The 26016-nt window shown below is 37.2% G+C and overlaps 1 protein-coding gene across 1 annotated transcript in view; it reads left to right on the top strand.

The window, feature by feature from the left end:
- The window catches only part of TTN (titin), a 237954-nt gene that overhangs the window by 9314 nt on the left and 202624 nt on the right, over nt 1-26016 (top strand). The window contains 33 exon segments of the mRNA XM_035901431.1: nt 564-701; nt 1180-1317; nt 3554-3829; nt 3943-4068; nt 4798-5055; nt 5329-5394; nt 5901-6159; nt 6482-6542; nt 6656-6868; nt 7600-7742; nt 8425-8630; nt 8745-8975; nt 9534-9778; nt 10481-10704; nt 10820-10984; nt 11088-11256; nt 11773-13463; nt 13559-13840; nt 14113-14379; nt 14513-14785; nt 14893-15156; nt 15269-15529; nt 16071-16331; nt 16821-17084; nt 17177-17437; nt 17617-17877; nt 18282-18542; nt 18637-18778; nt 18868-19033; nt 19238-19469; nt 20038-20322; nt 20425-20550; nt 22669-22857. Coding sequence (XP_035757324.1) covers nt 564-701; nt 1180-1317; nt 3554-3829; nt 3943-4068; nt 4798-5055; nt 5329-5394; nt 5901-6159; nt 6482-6542; nt 6656-6868; nt 7600-7742; nt 8425-8630; nt 8745-8975; nt 9534-9778; nt 10481-10704; nt 10820-10984; nt 11088-11256; nt 11773-13463; nt 13559-13840; nt 14113-14379; nt 14513-14785; nt 14893-15156; nt 15269-15529; nt 16071-16331; nt 16821-17084; nt 17177-17437; nt 17617-17877; nt 18282-18542; nt 18637-18778; nt 18868-19033; nt 19238-19469; nt 20038-20322; nt 20425-20550; nt 22669-22857 — 8404 coding nt within the window.

The raw sequence follows: 26016 nt of genomic DNA on the forward strand, positions 1-26016 counted from the left end.
GCCAGGCTACTCAGAATTTCATCAGGTGCTTAATGACCTTTGCTTTTTGTCTGAAGGTAGATTTCTGAAGATAAATTGTAAAGGTTATCTCTCATGATAAGATATTTACATGTGGAGTTTGATTTAATGAAGTTCATATTTGTGTGAGGTCTGAATACATCTGCTAGACCATTGTGTGGAACCGTTGTTTGTTGGAGTAACCAATGAAATAGTTCTATCTACTGATGGGAGTAAATATTAGGTCAGTAACAGTCATTTTTATGCAGACAGTTCATACAAAACATGACAATGATATATCACAATTAACTAAGAAGTGGGAAGATTCTTCTCTAATTCACGCAAAGATTAATGCAATCTGTTAATGACTTTGAATGCACTTCATTCAGCTAGTGTATAAAATAGGCTATAACTTGGTCTGTACAAAAGAATTATTTCATTCCTCAGGTGATGTTTTTCTCTTATTGATATACATTCTAAACTTTGTCCCACTTTCCCAAAAAGCTGTGTAATTTTGACAACAGGAATAATTGATTACTATTATTTTTCTTTACCATAAAAACTAGATAAGAAAGGAAGAGATGAAACCTTCTGTACCTAAGGTAGTAATTACCACTGATAAACCTAAACCACCGGTCATAGTACCAAAAAGTAAAGAAGAAATTGCTACCAAACAAGAACAAGTGAGCATAACCCATGAAAAGGTGAATAGCACTATTGCAACCATATTTGGCTTTTTATCCTCCCTTCTTTATAAACCTTATGTGTCCCTCAAAAAATACTAACTATACATTTCCAGGTCATTTTTTTCTAAAAATTTATACCACTTACAAACTTCTAGAACTACTTAGACTATATTATTCCACCTCTGTCTTTCCCTCCTAACTGTTTTCATCAACAGGATGCCCATAATTCTCTTCTGACTGACCTTTGGAATGGACTGACTGACTCCTGAAATGCATTTTAACTTTTTTTTTTTAAAAATCATTACTTTTATTTAAGTAGGTGCCAGGGTGTAACAATACTTATCAGTATACAAATAGTACAGAGCTGCGTGCAGTGCACAAGCATCTAACCCCTTAATTCTCCTTCCTTGTTCCCATTCCAAAATGCTTTCCCTTTATTCAAATATCTTTCAAGATCATATGTAACTGAAACTTTTATTTCTGCTATAATAATTAGATTAAAAAGGAAGCTAAGAAAACTACTGTAGTTCCGAAAATAATTGCCACTGATAAAACCAAAGCACCAGTCACAGTGTCCAGAACTAGAGAAGAAATTACAGCCAAGCAAGAACAAACTCGTCTAGCTTATGATCAGGTGAATATAGCTGTTGCGGATGTGAAATGCAGTGTTACAATTTGTTTTATCTGCAAACCTCACCTTTTAAGAGCTACTTGGGTACAATAGAATGCCCTCAAATTAATTCCAGACAACATACCCATTAAGTGGGATAATTGTCAAGTAACAGAGTCAGTGTGACTACGTTTCTAGTGATAAAGACGCTTATGTCTCACCCTGTTAGGAAATGCCACTTTTAAGACCACAGTTGGAATTCTCTGTGAAAGGATACTCCCTACCAATGACTTCCAAATAATGTTTACTTGTTCAAATTTCCAACTTTGCAATATTTTTTTCTACAAAACAATTCCTTGCAATTTTATGGCTGTCAGATGAAACAACCTCTCTCTATTACAGTTTGAATTGTATTGTTCTTTGTACAATACAAACTTTAACATCCATTCAAGTCTGTCCAGTTTGTTACTTCTGACAATCAGACATCTGTTGACACCACTTTGTTCCAGCAGGACTCCCAGAGTAGAAAAGCTTTTCTATTAAAGTATAGCCAGGAACTCCCATATGTGGAAGAATAGCATGGTGGCCAAGCGCTTTTATTTAAAGTCGATCTATCTAATTTGTTAGAAACAGTATGGTACGTTCATAAAATGCTTTTATAAAATATAATTAGAAGAGCATCGTATTTAAAACTCACTCAGAGGAGTCAGACCGTTAACTTAGTAGTTAGCTGTTAGTAACTGCTAACAGTTAGCAGTTGTTAGTAACTGTTAGCAACAAGGTACTTGTTAGACGATGTAAATTTAGGGCCAAATTCAAATTGGTAAAAACAATTATTTTGAAATTGGCAACAATGTTGAACAAGAGGTCCCTTTTACCTAAACACTACTTTAACAATAAAACAAAATCTCTGTAAACAATCACAATTTTGCCTTGCTTAAGTTATTTTAGTTTAAAGTCATAATGATTTTAAAATCAGCATGAAATTATCTGTTAATTTTTTTCCCATCTACAAGGCATAAATTTCATATGCTCTGTTGCTACATCCAGGTCAGTCATGACAGTAATAATAAACACTAGTAGTAATCATCCTATTACCACCTATTGGTTGATTGGGCAGAAATTTGGACCCTCATAACATAGAAGTTGACACTATTTATCAGTTATTAGAAACAAATAACAGTCTCAATACAAATTCATTATTTCCAATTTCTCAGAAAGCTCAGTTTTCCTCCTTTTGTAAAATCATTTAAAATAGATTGACATTAAAGGGAATTAACAGATATGCCTATGGTAAGAATTTTTATGGGTATATTCATAGAATCATAGAATCATAGAATGTTTAGGGTTGGAAGGGACCACTAGTGGTCATCTAGTCCAACCCCCCTGCAGTGAGCAGGGACACTGCTAACTAGATCAGGTTGCTCAGAGCCCCATCCAACCTGGCCTTGAATGTTCCCAGGGATGGGGCCTCCACTACCTCTCTGGGCAACCTGTTCCAGTGTTTTACCACCCTCATTGTAAAAAATTTCTTCCTTACCTCTAGCCTGAACCTACCCTGTTCTAGTTTAAAACCATTTCCCCTTGTCCTAGACCCCCCCAGGACCCCCAAAACCCGGCCCATGGACCCCCAGCACCCATCGGTGTCCACAGACATCAGGGACCCCGTAAATTCCCCCCCAGGACCCCCAAAGACCCCCAGCACCCATTGATGTCCATGGACACCAGGGACCCCCTAAACGACCCCACTGGGACCCCCAAAGACCCCCAGCACCCATCGGTGTCCATGGGCATCAGGGACTTAGTTCATACATTCACATCAGATGCTAGACACATCTCTGGATTTTTAGTAGCATCTAACAGTTTTATGGAGCTGATGAGAATACTGACTTTAAAATTATGTGCACATTTACATACCTGCCAAACTTTTAAACAAGTAGCCATAAATGTGACTATAAAGTATTAAACAGGGACTTGTACACAAATATTGATATGTATAAGGCACACAAGCATAGATATGTTCTGAACATGTATAGATACAGCTTAGAAAAAATATGTCTATATTTTAATCTACTGACTCTGAAGTGCATTTATAGGTGAACACATTTGATGTTTACATTATTACTTTTGCATATCTATGCACCCTCTCTTTGTCTGGATTATACTTTACTGAGCATTATATTTATATGTATTTGCCAGATATGCAAGCCTTTGATATAATGATGAATATTTGTATAAATTCTGCCAATGTTATCTGTAGACTGAAGCTGGAAAAAGGGCTGAAGCTGTAGCTACAGTTGTTGCAGCAGTTGATCAGGCACGTGGTCGATCGCCCTGGGAACCAGAACAAGCAGATGAAGCTTATGTAAAGCAGAAAACTTTGGAATATGGCTATAAAGAGCACACTGTAACAGACCATGTTGCTGAGGCCCCAGCAGAACGTCATGTTGTCACTAAAGAAGTTAAAACTGTCTATGTTCCTCCTGAGAAACACATCTCAGCTGCTGAAAAGAAGGAAGTTCATGTATCGACAGAGGTTAGACTCAATTTATATTGCATTCTTTTCCAAAAACTATGTCCCAGTGAAACCTGTTTCAGTTTGGAAAACAGCATCATGTTGTCAACAACTTTTTTATTTGCTTTGTGTAGATAAAACGAGCAACAGAAACTAAAACTGAGAAAACAATTCACGTTGAACACCCGCGACCCCGCACAGCAAGTCCTCACTTCACTGTCTCCAAAATTGCTGTTCCTAAACCTGATCATACATATGAGGTAAGAAGTAAAAACTGTATCCAAGAAGAACAGCATGCTCATTTATAATAACCAGTAGGTCACCCATTCCATTTGACTTTTCCTCCCACTCCAGTATGGTGCTTTCCCAAGAAGAAGAAGAGTTGTATGCTCTCTACAGTTGTTAGTCAAACGAGCCAACAAAAACAAAGAGCAGACACATGGACAGATAAAATGTGATTTGTAATTATTAGTTACTTAAACAAGATTTTTGTCTATAAAAATTACCTAAATTATTTTTTTCTTTAAATGTTTACATAAGTTTTCCAGAAGTTATTTCACCTACAGTAACATTTTGAAATCTCTTCAATATTTTAATTACTGACAGTTATGTAATTAGTATTATTGTTTATTGCAGTATCAGACTGATTAAATGGAAAGCTAAAGCCTCAGGTGAATAAATTTAGAGGACATTTCTCTTGTGGCACTTAAGAGCTTCTTGACCATTTAAAGATCAAATTCTAAAGTAAAAAAAGAGAAAATATTTCAATGTTAGACATATCAAAAATAATACAAGGATATTATATCTCCAGTATTTTACTACTGCAATCTAAAACTAGAAGTAATTTTTGTATATATAGCTTTTGCAGTGTCAACAAGTAACTAACTAAGGAAGAAACTGGTGCATATGCAATCTGCTCAAGAAACGTACTGTCTCCTTTGAAAACAAGAGAACAACAAAGCTTTAACTCTTCCTCTTCTGTTCCGTAGGTTTCAATAGCTGGATCTGCCATGGCTACTCTGGAAAAAGAGTTATCAGCTACTTCTGCTGCGCAAAAGATCACCAAGCCTGTGAAACCACCCCAGCTAAAGCCACATGAAGTCAGGATAAAAGCAGAGCCAGTTGCCCCGCCACAGTTTCCCTTTGGAGAGGCTGCTGAGACCTATAAAAAAGAGACGGGTGTGAGCATTAAAGGTGAAGCAGTGCGGGAAGAACACTTGGTATTGCGGAAAGAAGGTGAAGCAAAGGTATGTTATTAAAGCAAATTTCCAACACTTTGACTTTGATCTTAAAAACATAGCACAGCCTCACTTGTTTGCTGTTTCTTCACTGCAATTTCCCACTTCTACAGCATTCTTCTGACTTTTATCTTGGTTGTTTTACACAAATCTTTCTTAAGACCTAATATTTACCTATGTCAAGCGAAGAGTTCTTGACCTGATTTATTTTCTTATCTAAATTCTGCTGTTCATGCCCTTGGCTTTGTGAGGTATTTATTAACTGTGCTTTAAACAACCTAGGTGACAGAAACTGCCAGAGTTCCTGTGCCTGCAGAAATCCCTGCTACTCCGCCCACCTTAGTCTCAGTAAGTAATTTGTATGTAGATTAGGGGTGTTACACTCTGTTTTCACCTGTTTTGTATTGTAACTTTTATCTTTGAAAACCTGACCATGAAAATTTGACTTTATTTAATCTTTTTAACCCTGTATTAGACTTACTCAACCATACAATTTATCTCTGACACAAACTATTCTGAATGTCTATTACGGGGTGATTCTTCACAATTATGTCACATAGTAGGTTGACCTTTGCTGCAGTGAAAAAATTCCTCACCATGATCTGCATAACAATCAACCTACCTTTTCATTTTCTTCTCAGTAACTGTAATGTCCGGAGATCCCAAATTTACTTTCAAATACTTCCCTGTGGAAAATGCCTCTTTTTTTTTTTTTCCCCCTGGATACGCTGCTGAACAGAATACTGTTTTGAAGTAGACATTAAATTTTCCGTTCAAACTGGTTTTATTTATTTAGATGTCTGTTTAGTAATGAAAATATGTACTGACTGTGATACTTATTTTTTGTCATACAGGGCCTCAAAAATAAGACAGTGACTGAAGGTGAGTCTGTCACTCTGGAGTGCCATATCTCTGGTCACCCTCAGCCTACTGTGACATGGTACAGGGAAGACTACAAGATTGAAAGCTCAATGGACTTCCAGATCACTTTCAAAGCAGGGCTTGCTCGCCTTGTGATTCGTGAAGCCTTTGCAGAAGACAGTGGAAGATTTACCTGCACTGCTACCAATAAGGCTGGGAGTGTCAGCACATCTTGCCACTTATATGTGAAAGGTAAGCGTATTTATCACTGTAGGAAGATTATAATTTTGTTAACTGCATGTTACTTGTAATGTAATTTAGATGTTTTGTCAGCTCTCAAGTAGAATATATGCCTTGGATTGTATTCCAGGGCTGTTAGGTAACAGGGCTGCAAGTATATGAGGAAAAGGCCAACTATGGCCAATGGAGACTCTTAACTTGCTTCCTCAGTGGTAGTACCTGGCTCTCTGAGTCAACTAACTACTTAACCTTCTCGCTCTTTGTGTCAAGTAAACTCACTGCTTAAGCACTATTAAAGTATTTTAAAATCCATTATACCATATTTACCTTTTAGTTTCAGAAGAAATTGAGACTCGAGAAACCATTTCTGAGAAGGCTGTTACAGAAGAGAAACGGTAAAGTTACTTTCCTAAACAGACTGCTTCTACTGTGGTCATCTGTTTCTTGCATTCTGTTTATGAAAGCTTCAGCCATCAGTTCACTTACCTGTACTGGAATCTTATTTCAGCTATGTGGAGACAAAGGACATTGTAATGGAAGATGTCTCTGCTGCAGCAGAAGAAGTATCGGGAGAACCCATACCTCCTTTCTTCATAAGAAAACCCATAGTACATAAATTAATTGAAGGTGGGAGCATTATTTTTGAATGCCAAGTAGGGGGCAACCCAAAGCCACACGTCTACTGGAAAAAAGGTGGAGTTCCTCTAACGACTGGCTACAGGTACTTTGAATACAATGCAAAAACCCTATTTAAACATAATTTTAAAGAATATTTAATTGACAGTACCATAATTTTTATTTCTTTACTGATGCTGAGCCAAATAACATCACCGATTTCTGTGAAATTTTATTTTTTTTAATGGATAGATCATAGGATTGTGTCCTAATGTGAGACTTTAGAAGGCTGCTAAGTTTTAAAATATGAATATTCAAAAGACTATAAAATGAGAAATGCTACATGTCCTTAAAAACAAATCAGGAGGAAGTTTTGCATTTTTTTTATTCTGTCTATGCAATGTTTGCATTCTGTCTACACAAATGTCATCTATAAAAAGCAACATTCTTTCTAGAAGAGAAAAAAACCCCATGTGTAGCATTCTTGAAATATATCATGCTATAATGACCCATATTAGGACAAACTAAGTGCACACAACATATAACATTTGGCTTGTCTGATAAGTAAATCTCTGATATTTCAGTACTGATTTTTGCAACGCATTTATTTCAGTAATGACAGAAATAAAGTAGACCTATTCCCTAATTTCAGCATGGTTACTTTTCCTATGCTGTTCATCATTCTCATTGTGTGAGAATTGCCTCCAAAAGTTTCTCTCTTTTTTGTCTTGTGTAAGTTAGTAGTGATTCCGATTAATAGTGTATCTAAAAGCAAATTCACTAAGAAAGTCAGTTCATCAGAATTATAGAGAGCTTGTACTATTATCTTTCCTCTAGATACAAAGTGAGTTACAAAAGAGAAACCGGGGAATGCAAACTTGAAATTTCCATGACTTTTGCCGATGATGCCGGAGAATACACTATTGTTGTTCGCAATAAATACGGAGAAGCTTCTGCAACGGTCTCCTTACTAGAAGAAGGTACATTGTTGATTAAAGAAATGGGAAAAATATTTCTTAAAATTACCTTTGAAATGGGAAAAAGATTTTAAATTTTGCTGCAAACTCTTTGCAGCTTACTTTGGTCAATTCAAGAAATATAAAAGGAGACCTGGTGGCTCTGTTTCTGCAAGACAGAGTATTTGACATCAGCTTCTTGAAGGACTTACATTCTTTTCTGGAATGTGTAGCTGTAGGAACCTCCTTCTGTTGATGTCTATAACAGTCTACATAACATAAGATATTTAGAGAGTGTTGTGGGGAAAGGAAGTCCATCAAGTAATAGGTTGTTCTATTAATTACAGGGAAAGAAGCAAACTTTTTCTTTTGCTTTCAATTGTCCTTGTAAAAATGTATGAAAGTTTGCAGGAGACAGAGCCACAGTGAAGAACTTGTAAAAGAGTCTCTATCTCTACAGGTGCTTCCACTTTGAGAACTAGAACACCTAAATAGATAGCACAGTAAAACTTTTATCTGTTTATAAAGCTCATCTGAGGGCATCAGTCTTTGCATTTTATTACTGTTTGTATTTTATTGGCTAAACAGACAGAAACTCTGCTTGAATCAGCAAAACCAGTAAAATAAGTTTCTACTTGTTTTCACTATGCAATCCCGTTGAAAAACCATAAAAACTTACCAAAATCAATGTGTTCTTAATTCTTAGCTGATTATGAAGCCTATATAAAATCGCAACAAGAAATGATGTACCAAACTCAAGTGACTGCATATGTCCAGGAACCTAAAGTGGCTGAGGTAGCCCCAGCTATTTCATACGGTGACTTTGAAAAAGAATACGAAAAAGAACAAGCCCTAATTAGGAAGAAAATGGCGAAAGATACAGTGATGGTCAGAACTTTTGTAGAAGATGAGGTATGCCTACCACTCCATACTCGTTTTGTGTACTGACATTTTACCAGTACAAATCACTTCTTTACAAGGTTGTTATCTGGCACACAGAACTAAGGGTCTTGCTTTTCTGTACAGGAATTCCATATTTCTTCTTTTGAAGAAAGACTTATCAAGGAAATTGAACTCAGAATTATTAAGACCACCTTAGATGAGCTTCTTGAAGAAGACGGAGAGGAAATGATGGTTGATATTTCTGAATCTGAAGCTATAGAAGCAGGATTTGATTTAAGATTAAAGAATTACAGAACCTTTGAAGGGACAGGAGTTACTTTCCATTGCAAGACAACTGGATATCCATTGCCGAAGGTACCCCAACCTGTATGATGTTAATCTATTTAAAAAAAACATCTGGTGCTCTACTTGAAAAATCCCTTAACATTTCAGTGCCAGACATTCTTCATTCTGCATAGAAAACAGCAAATCTCAAAGGAAACCCAGGCTTTTGTTTTGATATAAACTTGAATTTTCCTTTTGTCCTTTAATAAAATAGCATTAGGTTGGCTAGCCAGTTCAGAGGTAGGTTAGGTTTGCCAGTTAAATTGGTCTTGCTTCTGAGTATCTCCAAGTTAGCCCACACAAATGGGGAACACAGTAGCAAGACCAGTCTAGGTCACTTTGCTTTTTGTCAAAATGCGCTTTATATCAGTTTCTAACTCCAAAACTTGTTTCAGGCTACTGTGAAAGCATGTTACTTTAGTCTTACTTATTTCAAGTAAAAATGTTAATGTTAACACATATACATGGGCTATGATGATACATCAGCTGAAAAAATAGGAAGTTGTAACATCTTGTATGCATGGATTGTTGCTGGATCTTTGTCTTTAGGAGAGCTCACATAGCATTCCACTGTTTCTTTCCATGCAGATTGCATGGTACAAAGATGGTAAACGCATAAGGCATGGAGAACGCTACCACATGGAAGTTCTGCAAGATGGCAGTGCCAGTCTGCGTCTGCCTGTTGTTTTACCTGAAGATGAAGGAATTTATACTGTCTTTGCCAGTAATATGAAAGGAAATGCCATTTGCTCAGCAAAACTCTACGTTGAGCCAGTTGCACCCACAGCAACTCCAGGTTATATGCCAGGACCAGAAGTTATGAGAAGATATAGGTAGGTACACAGTAATGTATAAATTTCATGAGACTTCAGTCTGCTGTGATAGTCCAAAACCTCATTGCACAGCAGCTAAACAGCTTAAGTTACTGGAGTCTGCATACTTCTAAATGCTGTTTTCATGGCTTATATTGATTTATGTGCCAACTCTGTCTGATTTGCCTTCTTAATAAGCAATTCCTAGAGTACCATCATTCACAAGCATATCCAGCCACAGTATCAGATTTACAACAACAACCGTGTTTATTTCTTAAAGTACTCATGTTCTGGAAAAAAAAAATTCTTCTGCATTTGGTGTTTTAGTACTGTGCAACTCTTACTTCCCACCCTTGAAATAGCTGTATTTCTATGATAGAAAATATCCAGTGTTGCCATGTTCTGTGTTCTGTCTCTGTATACATACACACACATGCACAAACATACACAGGGTTACATCCATATCTGTACAGTATCCAAACCCCAAAAATTTTTGTGGCTGTAGTGTATCCTAATACTATTCAACTGTATAAATAGCTATCAAAAACCTAAAGAAAATTGATTACAAATAAAAATTAATTTTGTCACAATTTCTCACATAGATAAGTTGGTTAACCTCTTTAAAATAAATTGTGCTAAATGCAAAAGTTGAACTCTGTTTATCATGTCAGCCCACTGCTATATGACATTGGCATACACATCTGTCTTATCTTTTCCTTCCAGGTCTATTTCTCCACGCTCTCCAAGTCGGTCTCCTGCCCGCAGTTCTCCTTCTCGTTCTCCTGCTCGCAGATTAGAAGAAACTGATGAAGGACAACTAGAGAGACTATATAAGCCAGTTTTTGTGCTGAAACCTACGTCATTTAAATGTTCACAGGGGCAGACAGCAAGATTTGACTTAAAAGTTGTTGGCAGACCTATGCCAGAGACATACTGGTTCCATAATGGTACATCAGCCTCATTTTCATCAACATATAATCTTAAAAAATGATCTTATATGCATTTTACATCTTGTTGAGACACTGTTTTGAGTGCAACTTTTTTGTGTGTGTGTATCTGCAGGTCAACAAGTGGTTAATGACTACACCCATAAAATAGTGATTAAAGAAGATGGCACCCAGTCATTGATCATTGTTCCTGCCATGCCGGATGACTCCGGAGAATGGGCTGTAATTGCTCAGAATAGGGCAGGCAAAGCTTCAGTCTCAATGACACTGACTGTGGAAGGTATCTACCCTTCGTGCTATTTTAAGAAGGACAAAGAGTGTTTCTTATTAAAAAACATGGTTGTGTCATTTCCTCTTGTGAAAATTTACCCTTGCTCTTTCAGCTAAGGAAGACCTAGTCAGACCACACTTTGTGGAAAGGCTGAAGAATGTTAGCGTAAAGGAGGGCTCTAGACTGCAGATGGCAGTGAAAGCTACTGGTAACCCTAATCCCGACATTGTATGGCTGAAGAACAGTGACATCATTGTACCTCATAAGTACCCCAAAATAAAGTAAGAATTTTTTTTTTTTTAATAGTAAAGGAGTTATAATCACCATCCTGCAAAGTGCCTCCTGTCAGTGTGCTGAATACCCTTGCTTCTGTAGAGGGGATTCACTAAGGACTTAGTCTGATGGCTACTGAAACTACTCACAGCTTTTGCATTGCAGCAAGGCTAAGAGATATAAAATATCTTGTAAGACTCGCTCCATTTTCCCAGATTGTGTATCTGTGTATTTTTTATTCTGCAAAGCCAATGCTTTTACACCAGAGGTTTAGGGAACCTTTATCTGTTTCTGATTTTTGAAGTCCTCTGCAGGCAAAACTGCCGTAGAATTCAAGACTGGTTTTTATTATCCTTATCTATTTGATTGTTAGGCACTGCACTCATAAACATGAATAAACAGAAACAATGTGTTTAATTCCTCCAGAGATTTGCCTTTGGAGGCTTTGACCTCATTTTGGAGAAGGGCAAAAATGAATACCAAAGTAATACAAAAAAAGTTTAAAAAATGTTTTAATATTTCAGGATTGAGGGAACCAAAGGGGCAGCCGCCCTTAAAATTGAGTCTACTGCCCGGCAAGATGCTGCATGGTACACTGCTACTGCTATCAATAAAGCTGGGCGGGACACTACTCGATGCAAAGTAAATGTTGAAATTGAACATGCAGAACCTGAACCAGAAAGGAGATTAATCATTCCAAAAGGAACTTACAAAGCCAAGGAGATTGCAGCACCGGAGTTAGAGCCTCTCCATTTGCGTTATGGTCAAGAGCAATGGGAGGAAGGAGATCTCTATGACAAAGAAAAGCAGCAGAAACCATTTTTTAAGAAGAAGCTCACATCTTTAAGGCTCAAGCAATTTGGACCAGCACACTTTGAGTGCAGGCTTACTCCAATTGGTGACCCAACCATGGTGGTGGAGTGGTTGCATGATGGCAAACCCTTGGAAGCAGCTAACAGACTCCGCATGATCAATGAGTTTGGGTACTGTAGCCTGGACTATGGTGTAGCCTATTCCAGAGATAGTGGAGTGATCACTTGCAGGGCAACTAACAAATATGGTACAGACCATACATCCGCTACTCTGATCGTGAAGGATGAGAAAAGCCTTGTGGAAGAATCCCAGTTGCCAGAAGGCAGAAGGGGACTGCAGCGAATTGAAGAGTTAGAAAGAATGGCTCATGAGGGTGCTCTTCCTGCAGTTGCAGTGGACCAAAAGGAAAAACAAAAACCAGAAATTGTTTTGGTTCCTGAACCTGCAAGAGTCCTGGAAGGTGAAACAGCACGATTCCGCTGCCGTGTGACTGGCTATCCTTTGCCCAAGGTCAACTGGTACCTCAATGGACAGCTCATCCGTAAGAGCAAAAGGTTTAGACTCCGTTATGATGGAATCTACTACCTGGATATTGTGGACTGCAAATCGTATGACACAGGAGAGGTGAAAGTCACTGCAGAGAATCCAGAAGGCTTTATTGAACATAAGGTGAGACTTGAGATCCAGCAGAGGGAAGACTTCAGATCTGTTCTTCGTCGCGCTCCTGAACCCAAACATGAGCCTGTAGTGACAGAGCCTGGGAAACTTCTCTTTGAGGTACAGAAGGTAGACAAACCTGCAGACGCAACAACCAAAGAAGTGGTGAAACTGAAAAGGGCTGAAAGAATCACTCATGAGAAGCTTTCAGAGGAATCTGAAGAGCTGCGTAGTAAATTCAAGCGTAGGACAGAAGAGGGCTATTATGAAGCCATCACTGCTGTGGAACTTAAGTCTCGCAAAAAAGATGAATCATATGAAGAAATGTTAAAAAAGACAAAAGAAGAACTTCTTCACTGGACCAAAGAGATCCCAGAGGAAGAGAAGAAAGCACTTCCTCCTGAAGGCAAAATCACCATTCCAACATTCAAACCAGAGAAGGTTGAGCTTAGTCCAAGCATGGAGGCTCCTAAGATATTTGAACGAATTCAAAGCCAGACTGTAGCCCAGGGGACAGATGCACACTTCCGTGTGAGAGTGGTGGGAAAACCAGATCCTGAGTGCCAGTGGTTCAAAAATGGTGTGCAGATTGAAAGGACTGATCGTGTGTATTGGTACTGGCCTGAAGATAATGTTTGCGAATTAGTCATCAGAGATGTGACTTCTGATGATTCTGCCAGCATCATGGTGAAAGCAGTCAATATAGCTGGTGAAACTTCTAGCCATGCTTTCCTCTTAGTGCAAGGTAATTTAAACTGTCTTACTATTATCCTACTGCTTATCATAGTGTGTTGTCTATATGGCCAGTGCACTGTTGATTCATTGCATATTGTTTTGCAGCCAAGCAGTTAATCAGCTTCACCCAGAAGTTACAAGATATTGTTGCTAAAGAGAGAGACTCCATGGCAACATTTGAATGTGAGACATCAGAACCCTTTGTCAAAGTGAAGTGGTTTAAGGATGGAATTGAGATTCATTCTGGAGACAAATACAGGATGCACTCAGACAGAAAGGCTCATTTTCTTTCTGTACTAGCAATTGAAATGTCTGATGCTGATGACTACAGCTGTGCACTGGTAGAAGACGAATCCATAAAAACTACTGCAAAGCTTACTGTTGAAGGTAAGAAGCACACAACTCAGTACCATGCAATATTGTTAAAGTGAAATCAGCATCAGGATGAAATAAAAAAATTTAATCTGATGTCTAACACACAGAATGTTCAAGCTGCTTTCATATTCTTGGAATCCAGTAAGAAAGTTTGGATATATATTTATGTAAAATGGTTACACCATATATATATATATTAATTTCCTTAGGCTCATTTAATAAGGTATGTTTTCATCATGTATCTAATCAGCCTTATTCATGAACATAATTATTTTTGCCTGTAGGTGCTGTGGTTGAGTTTATTAAAGAACTTGAGGATGTTGAAGTACCAGAATCCTTCTCAGGTGAACTTGAATGCGAAGTTTCACCTGAAGACGTGGAGGGGAAATGGTATCATGGCAATGTTGAACTCACTTCTAATCATAAATATGTGATCGCATCCCGCCGTGGTCGCCAAATCCTCACTATTAAAGATGTAAATAAAGATGATCAAGGAGAGTATAGCTTTGTTGTTGATGGAAAAAGGACTCAATGCAAACTAAAGATGAAGCGTAAGCATTTCTAATACTTAAGTTGTCTCTGTATTATAGCATATATTATAGCTATATCACTATATCCCATACTGCCTTAATGTTAAATATGCTGCTTATCTGTTATGAGGATTAACTTCACTTCATTCCACAGCTCGTCCCATGGTTATTCTTCAAGGACTTACTGATCAAAAAGTCTGTGAGGGAGATATTGTACAACTTGAAGTTAAAGTCTCCCTAGAAAATGTGGAAGGTGTCTGGATGAAAGATGGTCATGAAATTCAATCAAGTGATCGTATTCACATTGTGCTGGATAAACAGTCACACATGTTGCTGATAGAAGATGCAACAAAGGAAGATAGTGGAACTTACTCTTTTAGTGTTCCTGGTCTTGGACTGTCAACCACTGGACGGATCACAGTATATAGTAAGTCATTATCATGATGTTGTAGATTTTGTTGATTTGGGGGTCTTTCAAGAGTACTTCTTAAAGGCATAGTTTTTTTCATGATGGATATTTTTGTAACTTGACAGGTGTGGAAATAGTGGTGCCTCTAAAAGATGTTCACGTAGTTGAAGGAACAAAAGCTATCCTCGAATGCAAAGTTTCAGCACCTGATGTGTCTTCCTCCAAATGGTACCTAAATGATCATCAGATAAAGCCTGATGAACGTGTGCAAGCTGTATGTAAAGGCACTAAACAGAGACTAGTGCTTACCAGAACCCATGCCTCAGATGAAGGACATTATAAGCTAATGGTTGGCAAAGTTGAAACAAGTTGCAATGTCACAGTTGAAAGTAGGTTTACTTTAAGATGTACAGTTCTTTGTGAAATTATTTCTTTAAATACAATCTTTAAATACAAAACTCTGGAAGCAACTAATATATCTGTAATGTATTATTTTTCTAGAAATTCAGATTATTAGAGGTCTTCATGACATCACCTGCACTGAAACACAGAATGTATCCTTTGAGGTCGAACTCTCCCATTCAGGGATTGATGTCATTTGGCATTTCAAAGGCCAAGAGATCAAGGCTGGTCCTAAATATAAAATTGAAGCACGTGGCAAAATATATAAATTGACAGTGGTGAAGATGATGAAAGATGATGAAGGAGAATATGTATTTTATGCTGGAGAGAAGAAAACATCTGGAAAGCTTATAGTAGCAGGTTAGTAGGGTTAAAGTCCAAGATTTTTATTTCACTATGATTTCAAAACAACAATCAGTGTACTGTATTTTTTAATTGTAGCAATGGTACTGTTTATATATTTTTTTGTCTTTAATTTATCTTTTTTTCTGTGTTCTCCTTGCTCTTCCCCTTATCTTTTGTGATTGGCATAATTTGGATTCAACAAAGCTTTTAAATAAATACTTATATGTTTTGATAAATCAGAGCCATAATATGGAATGCCACAGTTGCTTTTGATGTAATTAATGTAAAAAAGTTCTTTGTTTTGGATGTTCACTATACCTGTGATGATAATAGAAATAATAAAGGAGACTATCTAGGATAGACATAAGAAACATCTTTTTTTTTGATGTTCAGATCACATTCTATTCTTGATTTTTCACGGAACCCAGAATGTCCATGGACATGCTGTAAATTAGGGCAAAGAATTCCAGCATCAACTTTTCACATGGTTGCATTTCTGTATGGGGCAAAGTTGAAGAGCAACACAACAAAACCATGTGCTTTTGCTTCCCAACAGGTGGTGCCATTTCAAAGCCTCTTACTGACCTGACTGTGGCTGAGTCCCAGCCAGCTGTTTTTGAATGTCAGGTGGCAAATCCTGAATCAGATGGCCAGTGGCTGAAAAATGGTAGACCATTACCTATGACAGATCAGTACCGTGCTGAATCTGATGGTGTAAAGAGAAGGCTCAATATCCCTGCCACAAAACTGGATGATATGGGTGAATACAGCTATGAAATAGCAAGCTCAAAGACATCTGCCAAACTGAAGGTTGAAGGTCAGTAGTTTTTACAACTAACTGATGTCTTCAAGGCTCAGTCTAGCATCACTCACTGTGTCTTGAATCAGGCCCTAAGATACAAACATATTTTGCTTCATTTTCTGAAAATATTATGATGCGCTTTCTGAGGTAGCACACTTACTGTGTTTTGGGGTCTCCGTATTTGGAATTTAGCATGGTATTTTAAAAAAACCCACATTTTATTCAAGGCACTGGCTAGCACATAGAAACTGACTCTTTACTAGTTGTGTAGTAAACATATAAAATAAAAAAAAACCCTGAACAGTTTCTCATGGATGCTACAAGTAAAAGTCCCTTTTTGTGTTCCAAGCACACCACTACAGTGGAAACTGTATAAATCAGTATACACATACTAGATTTTAAAATGAAGCACCATGATTCAATTTTATTAAGATTATTACATTTACTATAATTTCTACTTTTGATCTGTTTTGTCAAGTTTAGTTTTTCTTTTTTTTTTCCTAGCTGTTAAGATAAAGAAGACACTAAAAAATTTGACTGTGACAGAAACACAGGAGGCAGTTTTCAGTGTAGAACTGACCCACCCTGATGTGAAAGGAGCTCTGTGGATTAAAAATGGTGTTGAACTTGAATCAAATGACAAATATGAAATTTCAGTGAAAGGAACTGTTCACACACTGAAAATCAAACACTGTGTTGTCACTGATGAGTCTGTTTATAGCTTCAAGCTTGGAAAGATAGGAGCAAATGCCAGACTTCATGTGGAAAGTAAGTCAATCTGGGTTGAATATTTGCTTTAATGTGTGGTTTGAAATTCAAATCGAACATATTGCTGAATCTGGACAACTTTTTTCCTTAAGCTGTCAAGATCATCAAAAAGCCAAAGGATGTGACTGCTTTGGAAAACGCTGTCGTCTCCTTTGAACTGAGTGTATCCCATGACACTGTACCAGTCCGATGGTTCCACAAAAATGTTGAGCTTAAACAAAGTGATAAATACAAGATGATCTCTCAAAGGAAGGTTCACAAGCTTATGCTGCATAACATATCTCCTGCTGATGCTGGGGAATACACAGCTCTTGTTGGGCAAATTGAGTGTAAAGCAAAACTGTTTGTGGAAAGTAAGTATTGTAAGTTTGTAAGAAAGTAATTATATGAAATGCTACACCAACTCATATTGAATAACTTGACCTGATGACTTCATAGCTTGTTACCCTAGGGTTTTTTTGCAGTCTTCCACACATACTGACTTTAAAAAATCCTTTCTTTTTTTTTTGTGTCTTTTTTTTCTCCCTCTTAGCCATACACATCACAAAGACCATGAAAAATATTGAGATCCCTGAGACCAAAACTGCCTCTTTTCAATGTGAAGTTTCTCATTTCAATGTGCCTGCTGTCTGGTTGAAAAATGGTGTGGAGATTGAAATGAGTGAAAAGTTCAAAATAGTGGTCCAGGGGAAACTTCATCAGCTCAATATCATGAACACAAGCAGTGAAGATTCTGCAGAATACACGTTTGTCTGTGGAAATGACAGAGTCAGTGCAACTCTGACAGTAAAACGTACGTAAAAATGAAATTAACCAGAATATTTCACAGCTACCAATAATAGAGTTTGTGCTAATACATGCACTAGGTGCAATTCAGACAAAACCAGCACTGTTGTAGAAGTATTTTCAAATAACCTTGAACAGTCTTGATTACATTTTTAAAAGAGATCTAGAAGCTGTGAACTTGAAAGTCAGATCCTGGATTCTTCTGTTTAGGCCAACATGCCTAAATGCCAAGTCACCACAGGAGACAGAATTTGGATTCCTATGTCATTCAGAAGTTTGGGAAAATCTAATTGTAGTTCTGATTCTCGACACAGAGCCTTCTTTAAACATCTCTGATCCAGTTAACAAGTGTTTAAAATAAAGCAAACCAGAACAAAAAACCTGAAACCATGTCCATTTCTTTTCTTTTAGCCATTCTAATAACCTCCATGCTAAAAGACATCAATGCTGAAGAGAAAGATACAATAACATTTGAAGTTACTGTTAACTATGAAGGTATCTCATATAAATGGCTAAAGAATGGGGTAGAAATAAAATCGACTGATAAATGCCAGATACGAACAAAGAAGCTCACACACTCCCTCTCCATAAGGAATGTGCATTTTGGTGATGCTGCAGAATACACTTTTGTTGCTGGAAAAGCAGCTTCATCAGCCACTTTGTATGTGGAAGGTATTTATCCTCTTGATTTGTCTATTTAGTGACTTCTAGTAGCTTAAATAGCATCATGGCACTGATTCTACTTTTTTTTTTTTTTTTGCCCTAGCTCGTCACATTGAATTTAGGAAGCATATTAAAGACATCAAGGTTGTGGAGAAGAAAAGAGCTATTTTTGAATGTGAAATTTCAGAACCTGACGTTCAGGTCCAGTGGATGAAGGATGGGCAAGAACTCCAGATTGGTGACAGGTAAATGATTGCTTCTACACCATCTTGACTTTTGCTATATATTTTCCCCCAGGAAATAACTTGCTCGTTTTCTTTCCTGATGTCCTTAGGATGAAAATTCAGAGAGAGAAATATGTCCATCGTCTCATCATTCCTTCTACAAGAATGTCTGATGCTGGTCAGTACACTGTAGTAGCAGGTGGAAACACATCCAGTGCCAATTTGATTGTGGAAGGTCGTGACATTCGTATCAGAAGCATCCGTAAAGATATTCAGGTATGCCCTATACAGGAGAACAAATATTTCCTACCTTTGTCATGCAAAGAAAAATGCAAAGGAAGAGCAACAATATCTAACCAGCAAGAGTCCTAACACAAAAATCTGTAATCATAAGGTCAGGGCTGTCTTCTAGGAAACTGAAATGTGGGACTATCTGTAAAAACAAATGCTATTTCCAATATTTATTCTATTTGTTCAAAGGTCATTCAGAGACAAAGAGCTGAAATTGAATTTGAAGTCAATGAAGACGACATTGAACCACAGTGGTACAAGGACGGTATTGAGATCAACTTCCAATATGAGGAAAGATACAGTTATGTGGTGGAAAGGAGAGTTCATCGAATGACCATCTTTGAAACCACTTACTCTGATGCTGGAGAATATACTTTTGTTGCAGGACGGAATAGGAGTTCTGTTGTTCTCTATGTGAATGGTATGTGTTCCCGCAAACAATGCTTTGACTGTATTTATTATCCTGTGTTTTTCTGATTTCTCTATGGTTTTTCTGGAATTCTAACTCAGAAAGTAAAAAAACCCAAACAACCAAATCTAAAGAGAATCTTATGTCTGGTACACTACCAAAATCCACATATACATGGATGTTTCTTGCTCCACTGAAATAGCTGGCTAGCTGTTGAAAATGCTACAGCAGTTCTTTTCCCCACTGTATTTATTTAGACCAGGAAATTCTCAAGTCCAAATAAGATTAATTTGTTCATATGGACAAATACACCTTGCCAGAGGGATCAGCCTAAGAATTCTTGGACACCTTTTGCTAGAAAACACTTACACCAACACAGCTTAATGTTAAGCTTGGTGTTAAGGCATTTGTTGCTAGAGCATTGCTCTTGTATCAGGAAAAGGACAGATTTTCATGGGCATGCAAGATTGGGAATATTAAGATTAAAAAAAAAAAAATCCTTGCTAATGTTTCTGAAGCCTTGATACATATCAATAATGAGATTTCTCTCCTTCCTTCCCCTTCCCCCTCCAATTTGCAGCTCCAGAGCCACCCCAGATTATTCAGGAGCTAGAGCCAACCACTGTGGAGTCTGGCAAACCTGCCCGCTTCTGTGCTATGATATCAGGCAAACCCCAGCCCAAAATTTCCTGGTACAAAGATGATCAACAGCTTTCTCCAGGTTTCAAGTGCAAATTTCTTCATGATGCACAAGAATATACTCTATTGCTGATTGAAACTTTCCCTGAAGATGCAGCAGTGTATACCTGTGAAGCAAAAAATGACTACGGAGTTGCTACAACTTCAGCTTCACTTTCAGTGGAAAGTGAGTTTCCTGTGCTCTTAACAGTGTCTGTGAAATGAGATTTTCAACATGCATGCAATTTTCTTCATCTTTAAAAATTACTTCTTTTTTCTTATTCTTTAGTCCCAGAAGTTGTTTCTCCTGAGCTAGAAGTGCCAGTGTATCCACCTGCTGTCATAATGCCGCTACGTGATGCTGTTACATCCGAGGGACAGTCTGCTCGTTTTCAGTGCAGAGTTACAGGGACAGGTGGGTTTAATGAAATCCCGTACATCTTTTCATCCTGAACTCAGAAAAAATGTAACAGTATATGTGCTGGATCAGGCTTTCCCTGGAAATATGGTTGATTGAAACACACACATAGCAAAGTGCTACTCGCTGACAACTATCTGTTAAGCAAGTCACATGTCAAACATTAAGCATGGAATTTATGAATTGTCACAAACATTAAGCATTTCTAAAAAGAAGCTTTCAAAAACTTGTCTTTGGAAGCTTCTCAGTATTTCAAATGTTAACTGATGTTGGAAAACTGTGTCAGTGAGTAAAATGCAGTTTCAAGACAGAGTAACATGGTGGAAGAGCATTACCGTGTTAAATGAACATGATGAAGTTTCTGATGACACACAGTGTCACGTCGATTAACTAAACAAACAGACTGAAACTGTGCCTCAACCTTTACTATCCTAATATTCCTAAGTATCTCGTCTCACTCTGCAAACACTAAACTGTAATTGCATTCTTTTTCCTAGCATAAAAAGGTGTTTGCTGATTGTGTTTTTAAGTGTAGATTTTCCTTACATAAGCTTGCTAGTTCTAGTCACATGGAATATCATTCTACAATTAAAATAATTCTTTCCAAGTTAACAATAAAACAAGTAACACTACATTTCTTCACTTCAATAAATGGCCTTGAGTATGACTAATAATAAAATATTCACATGGTAAACTGCAGAATAAGATCCAGTTCCAATCCCAAAGTATTTACAATTGTTTAAAGATAAATCAAACTCCAAATTTAAAAATAATCTTGGGTGATAGTTGTTTAAAAATCCACATAAAATTGGTAATATAGATATACATGCAAACATAGATAATTTGTATTTCTATCACTTGAAATCAAACCCAAACATTTTAAAGAAAGCTTTACAACAAATCTGATTCTGCCTTAAAAGTGGTGCTAAAACTCAGAAAATATATGTCAGAAAGACTAGTCCGCCCTCTGTGCAAAGCATACTAATGTATCTTTTTTTTACAAGTGTATTCATGTGAATGTGGAAGCTGCATTTACAGCACAGAGCATAAGGATCTTTTCATCCAGGTCTTTTTCATAGAACCATAGAATCGTTTAGGTTGGAAAAGACCTTTAAGATCGTTGAGTCCAGCTGTTAACCTAGCACTGCCAGGTCCAACACTAAACCATGTCCCTAAGCACCACATCTAGATGTCTTTTACATACCTCCAGGGATGGGGACTCAACCACTTCCCTTGGCAGCCCATTCCAATGCTTGATAACCCTTTCAGTGATGAAATTTTTCCTGTTGAAAATTTCCTTTATTGAATACTCTATCCAAATGGATTTGTATACCTCTCAGTTGTGTTGTGAAAACCTTATATATTGGGTTAGGCAATACATGATTACAAATACAGTTGTTTAATGGTACACACTATGCAGCTGGCTATTGAAAACACTGTCTCTTTCTTCTGATGACAGTAATAGCACACTATTGTGTGAAAACATTTGATTCATGATGTAATATAGGGCCAGGTGGAGAAGGAGGGTTAAAGTCTACTTCAGTCCTTTCCCAAGTCTACAAGAGCATATACAAGCCAAGTAACACAATATTTTATATATGAATTTTACAAAGGTGCAAAGACAGGACCTTTCTTGAGAAATATGAGGTGTAAAACTTATCATATTTGCAACAAAAAGAGACAAGGTACTGTCTTCGGCAAAAGGATGTTCCATTTTGATTTCTTTAACCTGTTCAGCTCAACCTAGTGATTTTATAGCCTGTTTATTCAGGCAACTGTAGCATATTTCCTTTTTAAAAATGAGACTTTCTCTGATTTTAGTAGTAGCAAAATATTTTTAAATTTATACATTAAAAAGAGAAAGGAAAATTATTTTTGCTTGGGAATATAGCAGCACCAGAATCAGTTTTCCCATACAAATATTTGCAATGCAGAAGGCAAAATTTAAAGCAACAAGTAGGCCATTTTCCACTGATCATACATTACCAAAGTAACACAAGGCGCATTTAAACTTAAAAAAGATACTTGAGATTAAGATTTCTGACAGATATAAATATAAAAATAGTGTTCATTGACTAGTCTAATGTAATAACTTACATATTTTTTCTTGAGCAGATCTGAAAGTCTCTTGGTACAGCAAAGAGAGAGAGATCAAGCCATCGCGGTTTTTTAGAATGACTCAGTTTGAAGACACTTACCAGCTGGAGATTGCTGAAGCTTATCCAGAGGATGAAGGAATCTATACCTTTGTGGCTAGTAATTCTGTAGGCCAAGTGACAAGCACTGCTACCTTGAAGTTAGAAGGTACAGTGTAAAGTTAAAGAAGATGTCTTGTTTAGGTCATGTTCCAATACTAATCTTAATATACACTGATGGTTATATGTGATTCATTGTCTGTCATATTGTCTTTTAACTCAATTAATTGCTACCATTTACAATGTCCACAGCATACATTTATGTCTCCAAACTATAGCTCATGCACAGGAAAGCGTATTTCATGGTTTTTCAATGTTCCACGCTCCTCACCTTTTTGTTCTCTCCAGTATTAGAATCCGTCATGCACCACACATGGTAGAAACCTTCTTTCTAATGGAAGTTCTTTGCTTACACATTCTTTGATTTGACTGTGAGGAGAATCTAGCAAGAGTTTTTGTATAAAATATATTACTTTGAAAGTGTTGGAAAACATGTTAAACAAAGGTGTGTACCAGGTACTTGGGCAGCTGAAAAGAAATAGTTTACATTCATATGAACTGATGAAACATTGACCAAAGTTTTAGAGCAGAAATATTGTCTGGAGAATTTGCTGTTTAAGTTCTATATTTTCCTTGATATTATTTAACCATAAATATTCTGTTTTCTTTTTTGCAACAGATTTTATAAATGATGAATTAGAATAATTCATGCTGTTAAGTTACAAGTTAAAAAAAAAATCTTGAATGAGAAAGAAAATGTATTGTAGTGTAGGGTAAGAAATTAAAAGTTGGCATGCTTCTTTTCAGGATTTAAAAAGGTTGAAGAAGTTACATCAGAGTCCCATTGGCATGTTTCTTCATCTGTTTCACTTAAGGAGGAGTCTATTGGCCAAAGGCCCACCTTTATCCAGCCCATTTCAAGCTGCAGGGTATGCAGCGGGGAATCAGTCAGATTTCAAGCTAGAGTCTCTGGCATGCCCAAACCAAAAATCCAGTGGTTTCATAATCAACAACTCATGTTGCCAACAAAAGACTTAGTTTTCCACTTTGATGAGTCTACAGGCACAGCTATACTGATAATAGTAGATGCTTTCTTAGAGCATGCTGGCCAATACTCTTGCAAGGCAAGAAATAGTGCCGGAGAAACAACTTGTACAGCTACACTTACAGTGACTGGAGAAGGTAAAGCCCCATTTTTACTTCAAAGGGATGCAGTCTGTTGTATACCACACTTTTACGCTGTTACTAATGTTCTTTCCTTGTTTCACACCTTTTCTTTCCCAGCTAATGTTAGTAGTACCTACCCTTTGTAACCCAGCCACTCTCATTTCTTCTAAGCTGTAACATTCAGAAATTTGCAAATTTGTGTGTTGATATGGGTCAAAGAATAGGATCATTTTGCTGAAGGCATTCAGATTTTTAAAACAAGTAATTAAGTGATCATTATAGCTTTGATTGAGGTATTTTACAATATCCTGCAGGGGAAAAAAAAAAAAAAAGAAAATACCTCCTTAAAAAGTTCCATAATACATTTCCAGTACTAAAATAGACAATTTCAGTGAAAGAAAAGACAAGCATCAACTGTATATAAATTGCATGACTAGCTTAGGAGTCCCTTGTCGTTCATATATGTGAATAATCTTTGTGTCAAGAGCATAGTGCATATGGCATGCTGAGTCTTCAAATGAAGGTAGTTCATTTTCATCCTCCATGCTGTTTTGATTTTGTTCATAGCATGGCCCAGTAAAGTTCTTTAGATACTAATACTGTTATTTTTGTTACTTGATTACACAGTGCAAGCCCTAGATAGGCAAAGTTCTGGGAAAGATGTAAAAAAGTCACAGGCTCTAGAACTTCATGTTGCTCCTCTCACAAAGAAGAACATTAAAACTTATCAAAAAGAATTTAAATCAGTGCAACAACCATCACAGGAATTGGGTGTACAGGTTTTTGAAAGTGTATCAGAAAGTTTGACCATGAAGGCTACATCAGTTGAAGAAATGGAAGCCATGCACACAACAATCCTTTCCCAAACGTCTCAGAGCACCAGGATCTCTATGGCCACTGCTCAGGAAATGAAAGATGTCCCTCCAAAGATTCTCTTGAAGCTCAGAGACCTAACTGTGAAATGTGGTGACACTGCTCAGTTCATATGTGGCTTAGAAAATGAATTCTTCACTGAGTTTTTTTGGGCCCATGAGGGTGAAAGGATAGAATTGTCTGAAAAATTGAAGATATCACAGAATGGAAGTGTCCTACTACTCACAATCCTAAATGCCCAGCTGACAGATCAAGGACTGTACAGTTGTACTGTATATAATGATTACGGAGGGACAACAACTGCTGCAATACTAACAGTCAAAGGTGGTTATCTGACTTTTAACATTATGACTTACCTTTTGCAATTTCATTATCAATGCCTACAGCTCACTCCTATTTCCTTTATTATCAGTATTTAATTGAGAAAGCTCTAATAATAATGCTTTGGGGTTTTTCCTCCACATTTACAGCTCTATTCATAAGTGATATGTGCAGTTCTGGGAAGTTGGTATTGTAACTTCATGCCTCTTCCCAGCAAGTCACAGATGTCTGAGGCTTTTTATTCCTTATATCCTTCAGAGATGTAAAGCAAAACAGGCTGGTAGGAATTTTTACATTTTGAAAATTACTGAAGCTGAAGTTTAGGGAAGATAAGAATGTCAGATGAGCAGTGTTGAACTAGATACATAGTAATTTCAAACTTGTCTCCAAAAAAATACAAGATTCCAATTCTAAGCTTGGCAATATAGGTCAATGTACTTGAAAGGATTGATGGGTGCAAGTATTGTATTGCTGCACTAATGAATTGTCTTCTAACCTTCACTCTCCCTGAGACATAAGTATGCATTTTTGCTAAGATTCCTTCCACTTCTTCCTGACATCAGCATGTTAAAATGTCAGTGGTGTTACCACTAGTGTAGAGGCAAAAATCTGTTATCACCACACTGGACAGGTGATAGTATTTCTGCTGAGCTCAAAGGCATCAACAGCAGAAAACTAAGATGCATAATGAGTAAGCCATTGACCCTGTTGATTTGACTATTACATATTGAAGTTTCTCCCTTCACTCTTGAGCTGTGCAAAGCACTTTACATAGTCTGCTGCTACGTTCTAAATTGAGGCTCTCAATTAAAAGTAAAGGTGTACTTGTACTAAGCATTACAGACCAAGTCTTGGTCCCATGAAGGTCTCAGAGACTTAACTGGTACCTAGAATTAGCCCAGCAGGA

This window comes from Egretta garzetta, unplaced genomic scaffold (assembly GCF_000687185.1).
Source record: "Egretta garzetta isolate BGI_Z169 unplaced genomic scaffold, ASM68718v1 scaffold539, whole genome shotgun sequence".
Classification (NCBI taxonomy): Eukaryota; Metazoa; Chordata; class Aves; order Pelecaniformes; family Ardeidae; genus Egretta; species Egretta garzetta.